At 42.8% G+C, this 15,931-nt stretch overlaps 2 protein-coding genes and 1 pseudogene across 7 annotated transcripts in view; all 3 read left to right on the top strand.

Moving 5' to 3' along the window:
- The window catches only part of ZNF613 (zinc finger protein 613), a 65,061-nt gene extending 60,350 nt beyond the window's left edge, over nucleotides 1-4,711 (top strand). Inside the window, exon 7 of the mRNA XM_073886428.1 lies at nucleotides 4,492-4,711. The gene's annotated coding sequence lies outside the window, so the exon portion shown is untranslated. The remainder of the gene's footprint in view (nucleotides 1-4,491) is intronic.
- Nucleotides 2,489-7,121, top strand: LOC112806923 (uncharacterized; annotated as a pseudogene).
- A 2,150-nt stretch (nucleotides 7,122-9,271) lies between these two features.
- ZNF432 (zinc finger protein 432) overlaps nucleotides 9,272-15,931 on the top strand; it is a 15,288-nt gene continuing 8,628 nt past the window's right edge. Inside the window, exons 1-2 of one of the 6 annotated variants that reach the window (XM_073886433.1) lie at nucleotides 9,272-9,462; nucleotides 10,963-11,147. Coding sequence is in view for 5 of the 6 variants with exons in the window: in XM_073886432.1 (XP_073742533.1) it covers nucleotides 11,133-11,147 (15 nt within the window). In the remaining variant the exon portion in view is untranslated. Of the gene's footprint in view, nucleotides 9,463-9,482; nucleotides 9,786-10,962; nucleotides 11,148-15,931 lie in introns of those variants that run through there. The other 5 variants (XM_073886432.1, XM_073886431.1, XM_073886429.1 and 2 more) reach the window with 5 other exon arrangements.

Below are 15,931 nucleotides of genomic sequence, written 5' to 3'. Positions count from 1 at the left end.
GGCGGTGTCTGAGGATGTCTAAACAGCTGCCCCTCACATCCTTCTTCCCTTACTAGATAGAGCTTCTTAGTAGGAATTGAGGAAAGTATGCCCCTTTTGTTCTTCCAAGAGCTGATCCCTGTTTATTTTATGTACATCTTGATTTTTGTTGTTGTTTGGTTCTCTTCTTCCTACATTTCTCAGATCTCCTTTTTTTTTTTTTTTAAAGATTTATTTATGTATTTTAGAGAGAGAGCATGTGCGAGTGGTGGGGCGGGGCAGAGGGAGAGAGAATCTCAAGCAGACTCTGTGCTGAGTGAGGAGCCCGATGCAGGCTCAATCTCACGACCCCAAGATCATGACCTGAGCTGAAACCAAGAGTCAGACGCTTGACTGACTGTGCCACCTGGGCGCCCCAACTCAAATCTCTTTTATTCATTGTAACAGTGTCTCTAACTACTTCTTCTACCTCCCACCTCCCTTGCTATGAAATCTCACCTTCCAGGCATTACTCCAAACGTAGGCCTTTGAATTCAACATAGTCTTCCAACTAGTTCATCTTCCCATTCCATTGCAAACTAGTGATTTCCCTTCCCAGCGTTCAGCCTCACTTTGGATGCTGTGCCCACGCTGTCATCTGATCTCTGTGTTTCCATGGTTTCTTAGCTTGTTCTAGACTAAATGTTTGTGTCCTTTCAAGATTAGGATGTTGAAATCCTAATCCCTAGGGGATGGTGTTAGGAGGTGAGGCCTTTGAGAAGTGATTAGGTTATGACGGTCCTGCCTCTTCTGCCATATGAGGTTGTAGCTGGGAGGCACTGCCTGTGAAAAAGGAGGCCTTCCAGACACCAATCTGTTGGTACCCTGATCTGGGACTTCCCGGCCTCCAGAAATATGAGAAATAAATTTCTGTTGTTTTTTGTTATAGCAGCCTGAGTGAATTAAGACACTTCTCTTTCCCCACTCTGAAATTGTCCAAAGTTTCTATTTTCTGTTTCTTGCTCTCTTCTGATTTCCTTAAAGCTTGCCTTCATTTTGATGAGTTAAGCTCTTACTCTCTATAAAGACTCCTAAGTTCACAGAAACTCCTGAGTGAACTCAAGAGTTTTTCTTGAGGAACTAAAATCACTTTCTCTGTAAGAAAATTTCTTCCATCTTCCTCTTTCTTTTTTTAAGTTTAGGGTCCTCTAACAGTTTAGAAAAACAAGTATCTACTAAAGTAGGTTAAGAAAGAATAGTGGGAGTTAAGAAAGAGGTGGTGAGGTTGGACGATCTAAGAGAGTCTGGTTCTCCAGAAGCAGAACAAAAATGTCTTTCAAGAAAGTAAGAGCTGGGCCATCTGGGTGGCTCAGTCAGTTGGGCATCTGCCTACAGCTCGGGCCAGGATCCCGGCGTCCTGGGATCAAGCCCCGTGTCAGGCTTGGGGAGTCTGCCTGCTTCTCCCTCTCCCTCTGCCCCTCCCTGCTACTTGTGCTTTCTCTTGCTTGCACTCTGTCTCTTTCTCTCAAATAAATAAAATCTTAAAAAAGAAAAAAGAAAATAAGAAAATAAGAGCCGTAAACATTATCTGGAGTTGCTGATTCATCAAGTAAGATACAAACTAAGGGATAGGGGTGTGATCTTACTGTTGTCTTCCTATTCTTACAGTTGCGTGTATGTGTACTTTTTTCACTTTAAATTCTCTTTTCATGACGTGGTCTTTGACCACTCTCTTGTGTTTTCCTTCTATGAATTCTCATTGTACTTTGCATCCAGACCATTGAAACGCAGCCTTGAAAACACCGTATCCATCTATTTTTCAAACATTTCCTAAATCCAAGACTTTTGTTGGAGACTCTGTGCATAATGCATGTATCCAGACCTCTCCCTCTCAGTCTGGTTGATTAGATTTGGGGTACGAGTCTCAGGATGTCAGTATTTAAAGTTCTCTAGAGGATGCTGTTGTGGCAGTTTACTTGGCGACTCATAGCTGAAATGATGAATTTCAACAGAAGTGAAAAATACTATCTAGTAGCAAAGATTTTTGTGGTGAATATATGACATGGATACATGAACATCTGTATGCAATAGAGGTTTTGAACACAAGGTATTGCTGCTAGATTTCAAGGTTGAGGTTACATGTCAAAATGATTAGTAAAGATGTGATACTGTGGAAATCTAGAGGAAATAGAACCTACAGTTATATAGAGAGCATGGGAAATGATGGCATGATACGTGGAGCATATCTAGATTTTAAATAAAGATCACGTGGGCTGCTCAAGTGGGTCAGTCAGTTAAGCATCCAACTCTTGATTTCAGGTCAGGTCATGACCTCAGGGTTATGAGATCGAGCCCTGTACTGGGCTTCGTGCTCAGCACAGAGTCTGCTTGAGATTCTCTCTCTCCTCCCTCTGCCCCTTCCCTTGCTTGCATATGTTCTTTCTCTCTCTAAATAAATAAAACCTTAAACAAAAAAAAGATAATGAAGGGTAAAGAATGGAGGCATAAATAGTAGGAAATCTGCAAAGCCATGGCCAAGACTGCCACAGATGGGTCTGAAGCCAGCCATGTGAAGGCCAGTGTCAGAGGGTATTCGTGGGGTAAATAGTGGAATGGGAATGGGTAAACGGGGTAATCAAGGCAACGTTAACTTTTATTGCCATGCTGACTGTTTAGATTTTATGTATTAGTAATTGAATTCTTCGAGGTAGCATGATGGTAGGGTTCTTTTTGTTGTTGTTTTGTTTTTCTCTAGCTCTGGGTAGTCTTAATTTCTACCTGGTAGCAACTGTGTAGCAATAATAAGGAACAGCCAGAGGTTGTAGGAAAAACTGAACGTCTAGCTGGCTTGAGTCTTGGTTCAAAAGGAGGCAAGTGGTCCTTTAGGCTGCCTAACTGATACCAGCATGGAGACATAAATGTAGGATTATGGAAGAAGATGCAGTCCGATGCAAGATGAGGGGTCAGTGCATTAGGGATATCAAAATGGGGGGAGATCAGCTGTGACATCTGTATATAGGTGCAGCATGCAGAATGTATTTTTCTTACCACGTTGAGAGGCACATATGCGGGCGCCTGGGTAGCTGAGTTGGTTAAGTGCCTGCCTTCAGCTCAGGTCATGATCTTGGGGTCCTGGGATCAAGCCTTCTCAGGGGGGAGTCTGCTTCTCCCTTTCTCTCTGCCCCTCCCCACCATTTGTGCTCTCTCTAGCTCACGCTCTCTCTCAAAGAAATAAAATAAAATCTTTAGAAGCACATCTCCCTCTGGAGAACTCTGTGTGTCCGTCCAGTCTGTTGGGAATTCCTGGATGGTCATTGTCTCTCATCTTTGCCGCTTTCTTCAGGAGCAAACCTCAGCTAGACTAAAAGTTGGAGTGTTGAGATAAGAGTTGCTCTCTAAATGTGTGACCAGTGTGATGGTACTATGCAGAATGAAGAAAAGGGTAGATTTTAGAAACAGGACGACCACCTAAGAGTATCATAGATACGTCAAAATCAAACACTGAGGATCCAACCTCCTGAATTGCCTTGCTGAGCCATTTGTTCATAACAAGCATCTGCTTCTGTCCTTGACCAACATCATCAGTTTGTTTCCTTTGGTGGGATCTTCCAGACCAGAAGTCTGAATATCTGAGTGACTAACGTCTTGGTCCTCTGCCTCAGCTTTCTTTCCATCTTTGCATTGTCTGAGCATGACCTCAGCTCATCCTTTATCCTTAAATATTTATATGCTGAACTTGTCCACACAAGCCAATTCTCAACATTGATACATCCAACTGGGTATCACTTTATGGTCTAATAAAAATCTAAATGTTTATATGCTTCTAAAAGTCCACTTATTTCCCCCACATTCTAAACCTCAGCAACATTCACCCCCTTGAAGGCGGTTTCCACTTACCTCTTGACTCAAGAGAAATACTGAGGAGTAAATCTTAATTCCTCGTGTTCTTTATCCGCCCCCCTCCCCATTTTGAACTCACCGGTGAGACTTGTCTTACCCCATAGTGTGTCTTCATTTCCTCCACCCCTCTTCATCTCCTTTGCTCCTTCAAACTACTTCTCATAATTTGCAGCTGCCTCCTTTTCTTCTTTGCTTATTTTCCCTGACTAGAGTGTAAGCTCAGTGAGAATAATAGGTTTGTGTATCCCCAATGCCAGCACTATGGCCAGTACCTAACAGGCATTTTATCAGGATTTGTGGAATGACTGAATGCAGCCCTTGTAATTTTGGATGATGTTTTCCTTCCACCTCTATTTTCTCTTCTAACAGTGGCTTTCTTATTTTCTACCCTTTCTGCATGTTTTTGCAAGACGCTATTTAGAAAGCAGCTGACTCTATATTTATTCGTTGTGAATCATCTAAGCTCATTTGTATGTTTATTGCTTTTTCCACTTGATTTTTGTGTGTTGTGTTTTTACCAGTGTTCAAGAAATAAGGAACATTATTAAAGATTCTTTTATCCTGAGATCATGCAGTCAACACTAAAGATTGGCCAGTCCACACCTGGGCATTCATTGTTCTCTTCTTTCCTAGAAGTCGAAATTGTTGATCATCTGCAGTGATACTTGCATACCCAGAGATTTCTAAAGACAACTAAATATGGAACCATGTGTGAACGTAATGTCTGAAAATATTGTTCATCTGGACCAACATCATTTTCCTTTAAGGCAAAATCATGGAAAAACTCTGCCATCAAATTTAAATTCAGTCAGTTAAAACAAACTGTGAAATAAAGAACCCCATGTGCATGGTGGAGATGGGAAATCTTTTCTCCTTACAAAATATGAGCAAATTCATACTAAAATGCCTGAAATTGGAAAACCCATCAGCACTAAGGCTCCCATTTATTAAGCATCAGAGAACTCACAAAATCGAGAAATGCACATATACAGTGAATGTGGGGCTTCCCTCATCAGGCAGTCTCAGCTCACTGAAGATGAGAGAATTCACTGAGGGGAGAAACTCCATGGTTGTAGTACATATGGGAAGGCACATACCACAAAGTCTAGACTCACTGAGCACCAGAAAATTCATACACAAGAGAAACCTTATATAGGTGAATGTGGCAAAGCCTGTTATAGGAAGTCAGTCATTATACATGAGAGAAAAGAAAGAGGAGAAAACCCCCGTTGATGCACTAAATGTGGCAAAGCCTTTCTCATTAAATGACGTCTTATTTTACATCAGAAAACTCATACCTGAGAGAAACACTATATGTGTAATGATTGTGGAAAGGGCTTCACGCAGATTAGTTTCACCGTACATTGGTGAACTCATACTGGTGAGAAACCTTATATATGCAGTGAATATGGACAAGGTTTCATCCAAAAGATAAGTCCCATATGACATCAGGGAGTTCATACAGACAAGACTTCCTTTCTATGTAGTGACTGTGAAAAATCCTGTCCTCAGAAGTCAGGTTTCATTAAACATCAGAAAATGCACACAGGAGAGAAACCTCATAAATGTAGTGAATGTGGGAGAACCTTCATCATGAAACAACAGCTTGTTGTCCATTAAAGAACTCATATAGGAAAGAGATCCTATAAATACACTGGGTGTAGGAAAGCTTTTTCCTACAAGTCTTGCCTTATTAAACATAAGAAACATACACAAAGGAGAAATATTTAGATTCATAAATGTGGAAAACCCTTCCACAGAGAGTTACAGCTTCTTACGTATAAGTGAAACACTGTTAATTTGGTCACTGCAAATGCCTTCTGTCACCCCTCAGACATCATTAAGTTATCAGTGGGGTCTTAGCAAATAGGAACATAGTCCTTTCAGAAACAAACTCGTGCTAGATGTGCACCCTCGAGATAGCAGAAAATTTGCACAGGGGAATAAAAACCTTATAATGCAGTGAGTGTGATGGTGCCTTCACTGGTCAATTAGGTCACATTTTATGTCTCAAAAAAACCTATGGGAAGGAAACTTAGATATATTTGAGGTAGAAAAACTGAACAAAAAAATTCCAGGTCATTCTATAGCTAAGTATATTTTGAGAGAAACACGAATGCAGAGACTGGGAAAGCATGACAGATTTCATCCTGTATGTATATTTATGTGTTGATACAGACACATAGTCTGATGTTATTAGTCCCAGCTTCCATCTACCCTGATTGCTCACTTTTGTCAGCTAATCTGGAATGTCTGAGATCATAAGTGAAGCAAAACACTACTGTGATGACAAATGAGATAACTGGTATCTGGATGTTGCTAGGACTGAAAACCTTTGTAATATGGAGTTGCTTGGTAGGAAAAAGCAGTATTTAACTAGTGGTGGTTGGGGCACATGTATCTGTTCAGTTCCCCTAGGACAGTGTGGAGGATTAATTGAAAAGTGGTACCCCTTTCACAGGTTTTCAGGACCTTGTATTATGCAAAGTCACCTGAGAAACAGCCTTACACTGAATCTCTGTTCATTCAGTGAGTATTTGTGAAATACCTCCTTTGCATCTGGTATTGTTCTACCAGCTAAGGACACAGCGGTGAACAAAACAGAATGTCTTTGCCCTCGGAATGAGTGTTAAGTTAGCTGAATTATTTGTAAGTGGTATCTTCATACTCCATCTGACATACTCGGGGTATGTAAACTCTATATTAGGTGAAATGGACATGGACTAACTGGATCATGGGGTTTGGATTTAGAATGATGTGGAGTTAGATCCTAAGAACATCTTTCCCCAAGGAGGGTATACTGGGAGACAGGGAACACTCCTATTAATAATGTATAAATAATTGACTGATGAATGGATAAAGAAGATGTGATACACACACACTGGCATATTATGCAGCCATAAAAAAGGATGAAATCTTGCCATCTGGAGCTAGTGTATTATGCTAAGCAAAATAACTCAGAAGGATAACTACCATATGATTTCACTCGTGGAATTTAGGAAACAAAACATGGATTGGGGGCAGAGAGGCAAACTGACTCTTAACTAAAGAGAACAAACTGATGGTTACTGGAGGGGAGGTGGGGGGCCCTCGGTGGGTTTATAAATAGATGATAGGTATTAGGGAATGCATTTGTTATGATGAGCACTGGGTGTTGTATGTAAGTGACGAATCACTAAATTCGACATCTGAAACTAATATACTGTATGTTAACTAACTGGAATTTAAATAAAAACTTGGAAAGAAAAAAGATGTATAAATAATCCAGGATACAAATACTTTTTAAAAAATGCCCATGTCTTACCACCCCACGATGATTATACATTCCTTGATAGTTTTGCAGTAACTTCAGTAGCCATTAGCTACAAATGTAAATTAATTAAAATTATTTAAAAATGTATTTCATCAGTATCAAGGGTTCACATTTCAAAAGTTCAATATTTTTTTGTGGCTAGTGACTACCATTTTGGACAGTACCGATTAGAACATTTCGTTGTCACAGAACAGTCTATTGCATGGTGCTGCTTTATAGGGTCACATATCCTTTGTGATATAGAAAAATATATATATTGCCTTGGAAGATGCAGGTGAATGGACTCTAAAGAAAAAGTTCTATCATTGCAAAGAATGAGCGATTGTAAGGCAGTTCTAAAAGAATGGAATTGTTCAAAAAATGTTTTGTGTAGATGTGCATTAGAATAAATGTCTGCCTATAAAAGGAGGAGAGCAGAAGAGCAATGGGATGCCCCAGATAAGTCAAATAAAAGGCATGAGAACCTTGGTCTAAGATGGAAGAAACCTGGAATATGAAAGGAGGTAAGATCCCTCTTGGGTGTACTGGAGAAGAACCCTTACATTGTTCACAACCCTATCACCTCTGAAAGTTGCCATAATTTCATGGTTCCCATTTCCTCTGTGACCTGCTTAATTGCACATGTGATCTTCCTTTTCTAGTCCTCCTCCTTCTTCTTAGGGCTGTGGCTCTTGTCCTCTCTCCTCTACCCAGAGTCTTTCTCTTGATCCAATAAAGGTATCTTGCTAAAAATCCTTGAATCCTGATTAGAGAAGAAGAAATGGATATTTGCTATGCAGTAGCTGTCTTACCTTTCCACCACAAACCTCTGGATTATCAGGGAAATTCGATCCAACATATATTTGTAAGCACCTAAATTTGGTTGTCTCAACGCTTGAGATTTGATTCTGTAATGCAGTCATGAGATAATTCAGAACAGGAAAATTTTCATGATTGATTTGTATTTTGTATTTGATGTGTGTAGGCTCACCTTGCCGGCCTTATGAAAACGAGATAGAGACTTAGTGTCAGGCAGGAGGCTGGGCCAGCATAGTAATGATGAAGAACTGACTTCGTCCTTTGACCTGTGGTTTACATGACTGTATCAGGTGCGTCCTGAAAATGATGATGGCCTAGGGGGTTGGACATAGTGGGGGCGAACAGGTTAACCCGGCATCTGTGCCACAGCCTGTGTCCTCGAGATCTTTAAGCTCAGTACTGGCGTTGGGGGAGTGGGGAGAATATGAGCTGGAGCAGGGCTAGAAATGGGTAGTAGGCCTGCAAACGGCTGGCAAAGACGGCTCGGTGGTGCAGACGCACAGGCCTGGTAAATCAGTTCTTTGTGGTCATTTTGTTTTCTACATGGGAATATTCACAAGATTTCCAGCTGCAATATCCAGAACACTGGAAACAGCCGAAAGGCGATTATGCTGTGTGAAAGAAGCCAGGAAAGAGAGTGCACACACGACTCATTTGATGACTACGTCTTTAGCGACAAGCGGCTGAGCAGGACGGGTAAGTGGCATGGCTGGGACGAGGCTGGCCACAGGCTCAACGTCCGTGGCTTCAGCTTTCTTTGCGACCCTCCAACACCCCTCACCATCTCACTTTTCCAAACCGTGGTCTCCCGAGGGACGCACCCTCGCCCAGCTCCCGGGCGGCTCCGGCTCCGCCGCCCGGACACCGAACTCCGTCCGGGCCAACGCGCACCCGCCCCGGGCGCAACCCTCCCCGGCCACAGCGCGCCGCCTGCTTTCTTGTCAAGCCCGCGTAAATTTTGACACGGCTTCTGAGCCTTTTCTCAATGAGAATCGAGACTGCGGAGCCCGGAGGTTATTTTATTTCCCACCGAGCCGAGACGTCACGGCCGTTAAGAGCCGCGGCCCTTAGATGCGGAAGGGCTCCGGCCTTTGAAAACCTGGCGCCGTTCCCCGCCCCCTACAACGAGGAGCCCTGCCCCTCCAAAGATGACCCCCACGTCATGTCTGCCTTGCGTGAACTCGAGCCTCGGAACATCTCTCCCTTTTCCCGTAAGAGCTGAGGGGCCAGGAAGCGCGAGGCTTTCGGCGGCGTTCACCGTCCCGTCACCGCCCAAACGCAGCCGCCGTGCCTTCAGTACGTCAGGTGTGCAAAGATGGCGGCCTCCAGGGCGTCGGGGCGATGGCCGCGCGGACCTATGACCTCATAAGGAAGCGCCGGAAACCCGTATTCCGTTCTCCATAGAAACGCGCCAGAAACGCCGCGGACCCTCGTCAGGTGTTCCCGGGAGAAGAGTCGGGGTGAGGGGACTAGAGCGAAGGAAGTTTAGGGAAGTAAGTTGGGCCCTGGAGAGGTCGCTGCAGGCTCAGGAGAGACTCAGTTCCGCGTGTGGGTCGGTCTGTGGAGAAGGGTTGGGGAGGAGAGGGGCGGCCTAACGGTGTCTGGGTCAGTTGTTGGTCCCTTGAGTCTGTGAAGGTAGCGCAGGGGCGGGTGTGTTCCTGGGAGGTGAGCACGGAGGACTCTGTACTGTATGTAATCGAGATGTCTTTGGGGTCAATCCCGGGGGGTTCCGGTGGTCAGTGATGGCAGGTCTGAGCAGGTGAACTGCCGAGAGTCCTGAAGTCAGGGTTTAGAGCCTTCGCGGGTCACTCTCCTTGTAGGTGATTGACAACGGGCGGGGTGGTGTTTGTTAATGAAGGTGGCGTTTGGCGCGGGTTCTGGGATAATTCCTCGATCAGTGATCGAGGAACTATTAAGGGAGGCCAGTGTACGTGTGTCGCCGGTCCGGGTTTGGTATTGCCTGTCGTTTGTGCGGGGTTGTGTGACAACAGGCTTGGAGGTTCAGGAACACTGGCCGGTTTGTGCGTCGGGCTCAGGCTCGCTCCTGGAACAGAGTTGTTGAGCGTTAACATTCCTCAGAAGCTTCAGGCCCAAATCCCTCCTCCATACAATTTTCTAATTTCTTTTGGCGCCCCACCTCATCCCATCCCTTTGAACCTGCAGAAATGAAAGCTTTGAGGGAGAGGAACGGTTCAGATTTAAAGTCAGTCTTTTATTTAAAATTCTGTGTTTATCCTTCTGTAATTTTTGTGTATTCTTTTGGATATTTCCTTTCAGGTTACACATGTATGTAAAGGCTGCTATTTTCCCAGTATTTATATTTTTGAGGTGTTTTAAATTTAAGAAAAAAATTTTTTTTTGAGGTGTTTTTAAAAATTTGTATCTAGGGGCGCCTGGGTGGCTCAGTTGGTTGAGCAACTGCCTTCGGCTCGGGTCATGATCCCAGGGTCCTGGGATCGAGCCCCACATCGGGCTCCCTGCTCGGTGGGAAGCCTGCTTCTCCCTCTCCCACTCCCCCTGCTTGTGTTCCCTCTCTCGCTGTCTCTCTCTCTCTCTCTCTGTCAATTAAATAAATAAAATTTAAAAAAAAATAAAAAAAATAAAAATTTGTATCTATTGCTCATATTCCTTCCCTTTATTTCGGTGTGCCCATTGTTCCTCCTATTGAAATGTAGGTAGATAGGGTGTGTAAAGATTTTTAAAGAGTTAGAGCAAGATGGTTTAAAGGAAAAATTCACTGTTGCTCACTGTCCATATGGCCTCATTTCTAAAATTGATCTGAAAATTACCTGCCACTGAGGCATAGTTCTGTTCTGATTCTCCTTTGCCACTTTCCCCTTGCTTGTTATTTCTACACATTCAGAGTCTTATGCCTAAGGCATGATTTCTGGGGAACCGAATAAAGAGACAGAAATACTGGGACTTTGTGTTAAGATGAGTGCATAGCAAGAGAGAATGTAACACTGAAAGTAATTTTGTTCTTTGGCCCACAGGTCCTGACAAGAGACAAGAAATGAAGAAAAAGGAGGTCCCAGGACCTAGATAGTGTCATCTCTGGGCCACTTTTGACTGGTGACTAGATTTCTAACTAGAAATTTAGAGCATATCCAGAAGAGACAAAGACAATATCCCAGTTGCTGGCCATTTCTCAGAACAGAAGAAAATGATCAATGCCCAGGTGATTTTTGTCTTGTTTTATTCTTTCCTTTGTTCCCTAATGGATGTGTAGAGGCTTGTAAAAATCAGTTCAGTATCTAGAGAGAAGGAAAGTTCGAATCTAACTCCAACATCGTCACAAAGTAGAATCAAGAATATAGGGTTCAGGGGAGCCTGGGTGGCTCTGTCGGTTAAATGTCCAGCTCTTGATTGCAGCTCAGGTCTTGATCTGAGGGTCATGAGTTCAAGCCCTGCACTGGGCTCCACGCGTGGAGCCTACTTAAAAAAAAAAAAAAGAATGTAGTGTTCATATGATTCCTAGTAAATGACTGTTGGAATATCATATGTAACTGAAGGATCCTCTGGCTTACATTAGCTGTCACACTGCCTCTAATATGTGTGACAACCAACATAAGAGCATCATGTTATGTGATATGCAGGGACCACGAGGAGAAAGCAGAAAGACTCCTCTGGCACTGAGGACTCAAGAAAAGTTTTATATTCTTCTCAGAGGTGATGGGGTGGACAGTGTTGTGAGCAGTAGCCTTCTAATAAAAGCTGCAGCAGACTTCCTACTGCTGTTTATTACAGAGTTCCTCAGAGTCTCCTGTGGGAATAGACCACGGAAACTCAGTGAACACAATTTTTGCAGGAGAGGCTTCACAAACAGGTGGCTGAACTGGCATTGAATTACAGATTTGGCATTAGATGGTTGCAAGAAATTTTGTCTGGTAAGAGCTTGAGTTTATAAGGTTCCAGAGTGTTTGCTGTATAACCTCGTGTTATCTCAGAAAATGCAGAATCCCTTCTATTTTAAGATTTAATTTTTACCTACTTTTCCTTGATTGCTTTTGGTTCCTGTAATTATACAAATGACTCATGAGTACCTTTTTTAAAAAAAGATTTATTTATTTACTTACTTATTTTAGAGAAGGAAAAAACACGAGTTGGGGGAGGGCAGAGGGAGAGGGAGAATCCCAAGCAGATAGCCTCTGAGCCTGGAGCCAATACAGGGTTCGATCCCACCACCCTGAGATCACGGCCTGAGCCAAAATCAAGAGTTGGACGCCCAAGCAACTGAGCCACCCAGGAGCCCCTCATGAATACCTTTTTTTTTTTTTTTTCTCATGAGTACCTTTTAAAGGAAAAGAAATCCTCATGATGGTGTACACATGGGCAAAAAAGTAAATTCCCTCTTCATGTCCCCTTTCCTCATTCCCTCGTACCACTTTAGCAGATGCTTGGTGTCTTCTTGCTGTCAGTGAACCTGTGTGTGCATCTGTATACATGTGCCCGTTTACAAATGTATTTGGACTTATGTATATTTGTGTTTGTAAACACACCTATCATGACATTTTGTGTATCAATGGAATCATACTCCAAAGGACATAATCTGTTGTCTTAAGATGGCATAATTCAAGCATCTAAAGGAATAATAACTGCAAATGATTGGTGACTATTAACTCTACAAAATTCCATTTGTCTGTAATCGTACTCAACAAAATGAGTTAAACTATGTTAAGCATTTAGTAAGTGCCTCCTAAGTGGTATGTGGACCACCCATGCCTGAAATCTTTGCCAGTGCTAATAATAAGACATTATCAGATTGCTAAATTTTCTTTCTTTTTTTTAAAAAAAGATTTTATTTACTTATTTGAGAAAGAGAGAGGGAGCGTGAGAGGGAGAAGTAGACTCCCTGCCGAACAGAGAGCCCAATATGGGGCTTGATCCCGGGACCCTGAGATCATGACCTGAGCTGAAGGCAGACACTTAACTGAATGAGCCACTCAGGTGCCCTGAGATTGCATAATTTTCATCACTCCGAATGGTCCAATAGTCTTTTGCCTTATTTTGAGATTGGAATCCTTATTTATTTGTTGGCCAGTTGGATTTTTTCTCTTTTGAAATGCCTTTTACATAAAGAGAAGCATTTTTTTCTTACTGATTAATGAGAGTTGTTTATATCTACTATATATTGGTTCTTTATTTTGTTTATAAAAAAATATCTCCCAGCTTGTTACTTTTCGCTTTGTCCAGGGTATCTTTTTCAACACAAATGTTTTAATTTTTTCCTCTCACAAATTTTATTACTTATTTTCTCCTGTGGATTTTGGCTTGTGACATGAACATCACAAGTTCCTTTGTTTTATGGTTGACTTTAAACAGGAAAAAGTTATTTTCGAGTGTGAAATTAGGTAGGAACCTAAGTTTTCATTTTTCTAAATGGATCTCCATCTCACATAAAATAATCAGAATGTGATAAAATCAACAGTGTTAAGAATTTGCAGCCTCTACCAAGTCTGTTCTCTTCTCTATGTGATCTCTGCAATGTTGAGGGATAGATTATCCCATCAATTTTTCCCTGATATGGCGGTTCCATTGACAAGCAGGTCTCAGTTCATTCCCTGGTGGCATTTGGGCATAAGCTATATGACCACAGGACAGTACACCGAAGACGTTCCACACTCCTGAACTGCTTTTATTCACAGAACTTCTGACACCAAATGCGTATATTTTCCTCACACCTACTAATTTTGCAACTCTGTGGACACCAGCTGGGTGTCCTACAATTCAACTTAATTCTGACACTCACTACCTGGAATTAGCATCAGATCCCACGGGCCAAGGGCTTGGTTCCGTGAGACTGCCCCCACTTTAGGTGCCAGCCAAAAGTCCCAGGTTGTCACCTATATTTGGGGTGACAAGCTGTAAATTTGAGGGTTCCCACAACCCCCCTTTCAGGTTTGGTAATATGTAGAACAATTCACAGAACTCAGGAAAGCACTTTCCGTACATATACTGATTTACCATAAAGGCTACTACTCAGGAATAGCCAAATGGAAGAGATGCACAGAGCCAGGTATGGGAGAAGGGGTGAGGAGGTCCTCCCTCAGAGAACCACCCTGCCAGCACCTCAGTGCGTTCACCAATCTGGAAGCTCTCCAGATCTGTTGTTTAGGGGGTTTATGATGGTTTTCTTATATAGGCACAATTGATTAAATCACTGGCCGTTGGTGATTGAATTCAACCTTCAGTCCCTCTTCCTTCCCTGGATGTTGGGAGTCTTTCAGGTCTCCTATCCTGAAGCTATTATGCAGGGGCCCCCAGCCATTAGTCATCATGTTAGGATGCAGAAGACACTCATCACTCCAGAGATCCCAACAGATTTAGAAACTGTGCCAGGAACCAGGGAAAGACCAAATATATATTTATCACAACATTTTCCTGGCTTCTATTGTTTTTATTTCACTAAATTTTGTCTTTCTTTAGATGGTAATGAGTCTTCTCTTTCTGGTTGTTTTCATAATCTGACTTTTGCAACTGGTGTTCTGTAGTTTCAGTCTGATGAGTCTAGATACGGATTTCCTGCTTGGTTTTGCTTGCTTACTAAGTCTGTGTTGTAGGATGTTTAGTCGGTTCTGAACTTTTCTCAGTCCTGAGATCTTCCCATTGCTTCTCTGATTCTCTATAATTGCTTCCAAAAACTGTGTATAGACCTCACTCTCTCCTCATTCTCTATTAACTCTACTTTATATTTTCTATCTCTTTGTGTGTCTGCTTCACTTTTTGGATATTTTTTAAAATGAGTATTCCAGTTCACTAATTATCTCTTAAGTGTATCTATGATGTTAAACTTTTATGAAAGAATAAGAAACATACATTGGTCTCTGCCCCTAGTTTCTGACACAAGCCTCCTAAAATCCTTGTAATTCCCTAAGTGAAAAGAGTACTAGAGGCATCTTTTGTTCTAATATTTGGTCTTGGATGTCATCTGCGACAGAGTTCCTAAATCCTTTGGAATTTCCTGAGTGATAGAAGCATCTCTTGTTCTAAAGGCATGATTCTGGGTGTTTCCTGGGGGGGGGGTTGGTCACCAGAAAGACCAACCCATGATCAAAAGTGTGGGATTTTCAGCTGTATCCCCATTATCCAGAGAGGGGTGAGGGGCTGGAAATGGAGTTCATGACTAGCCATACCTGTGACGTAGCCTCCATAAAATTCCAAAGGTGTGTGGTTTGGAGCGCTCCCCGTTTGGTGGACATGGGTGCTGCATGACACGCCCCTCCCCTCGTGCCTCGCCCTGTGTGTCCCTTTGATCGGGATGAAATCCGTGTCCTTGATCATATCCTCTTATAATAAAATAGTATGCAGTAAGTAAACTGAGTTCTCTGAGCCGTTCAAGCAAATTAAACCCAGGGAGGGGGTCATTGGAACCTCCAATCTATAGCCGGTTAGTCAGAAGCACAGGTGACAACATGGACTTGGATTGGTATCTGAAGTGGGGGCAGGGGCCCTCTTGTGGGACTGACCCCTTAACCCATGAAGTGTGACACTATTTCCAGGTAGCTTGTGTCAGAATTGAGTTGAATTGTAGGCCACCCAGCTGGTGTCAGAGAATTGCTTAAAAACATCCAAACCACCACATATACATCAGAATTGGTCTCAGCATTGTAGTTACTATTAGCAGAAAAACTTCCTTTATATTCCTTATGAATCAATGAAAGAAACACTTGGGGCACCTGGGTGGCTCAGTCGTTAAGTGACTGCTTTCCACTCAGGTCATGATCCCAGGGTCCTGGGATTCGGCCCCGCATCAGGCTCTCTGCTCAGCGGGAAGCCTGCTTCTCCCTCTCCCACTCCCCCTGCTTGTGTTCCCTCTCTCGCTGTGTCTCTCTCTGTCAAAAAATGAATAAAATCTTTAAAAAAGAAAGAAAGAAAGAAAGAAAGAAAGAAAGAGAGAGAGAGAGAGAGAGAGAGGGAGAGAGGGAGAGAGGGAGAGAGGGAGAGAGAGAGAGAGAGAGAGAG

This window comes from Callorhinus ursinus, unplaced genomic scaffold (assembly GCF_003265705.2).
Source record: "Callorhinus ursinus isolate GAN/ISIS: 27379988/994484 unplaced genomic scaffold, GSC_fseal_2.0 scaffold71, whole genome shotgun sequence".
Classification (NCBI taxonomy): Eukaryota; Metazoa; Chordata; class Mammalia; order Carnivora; family Otariidae; genus Callorhinus; species Callorhinus ursinus.
This window is presented reverse-complemented; position numbering and strand designations above follow the sequence as displayed.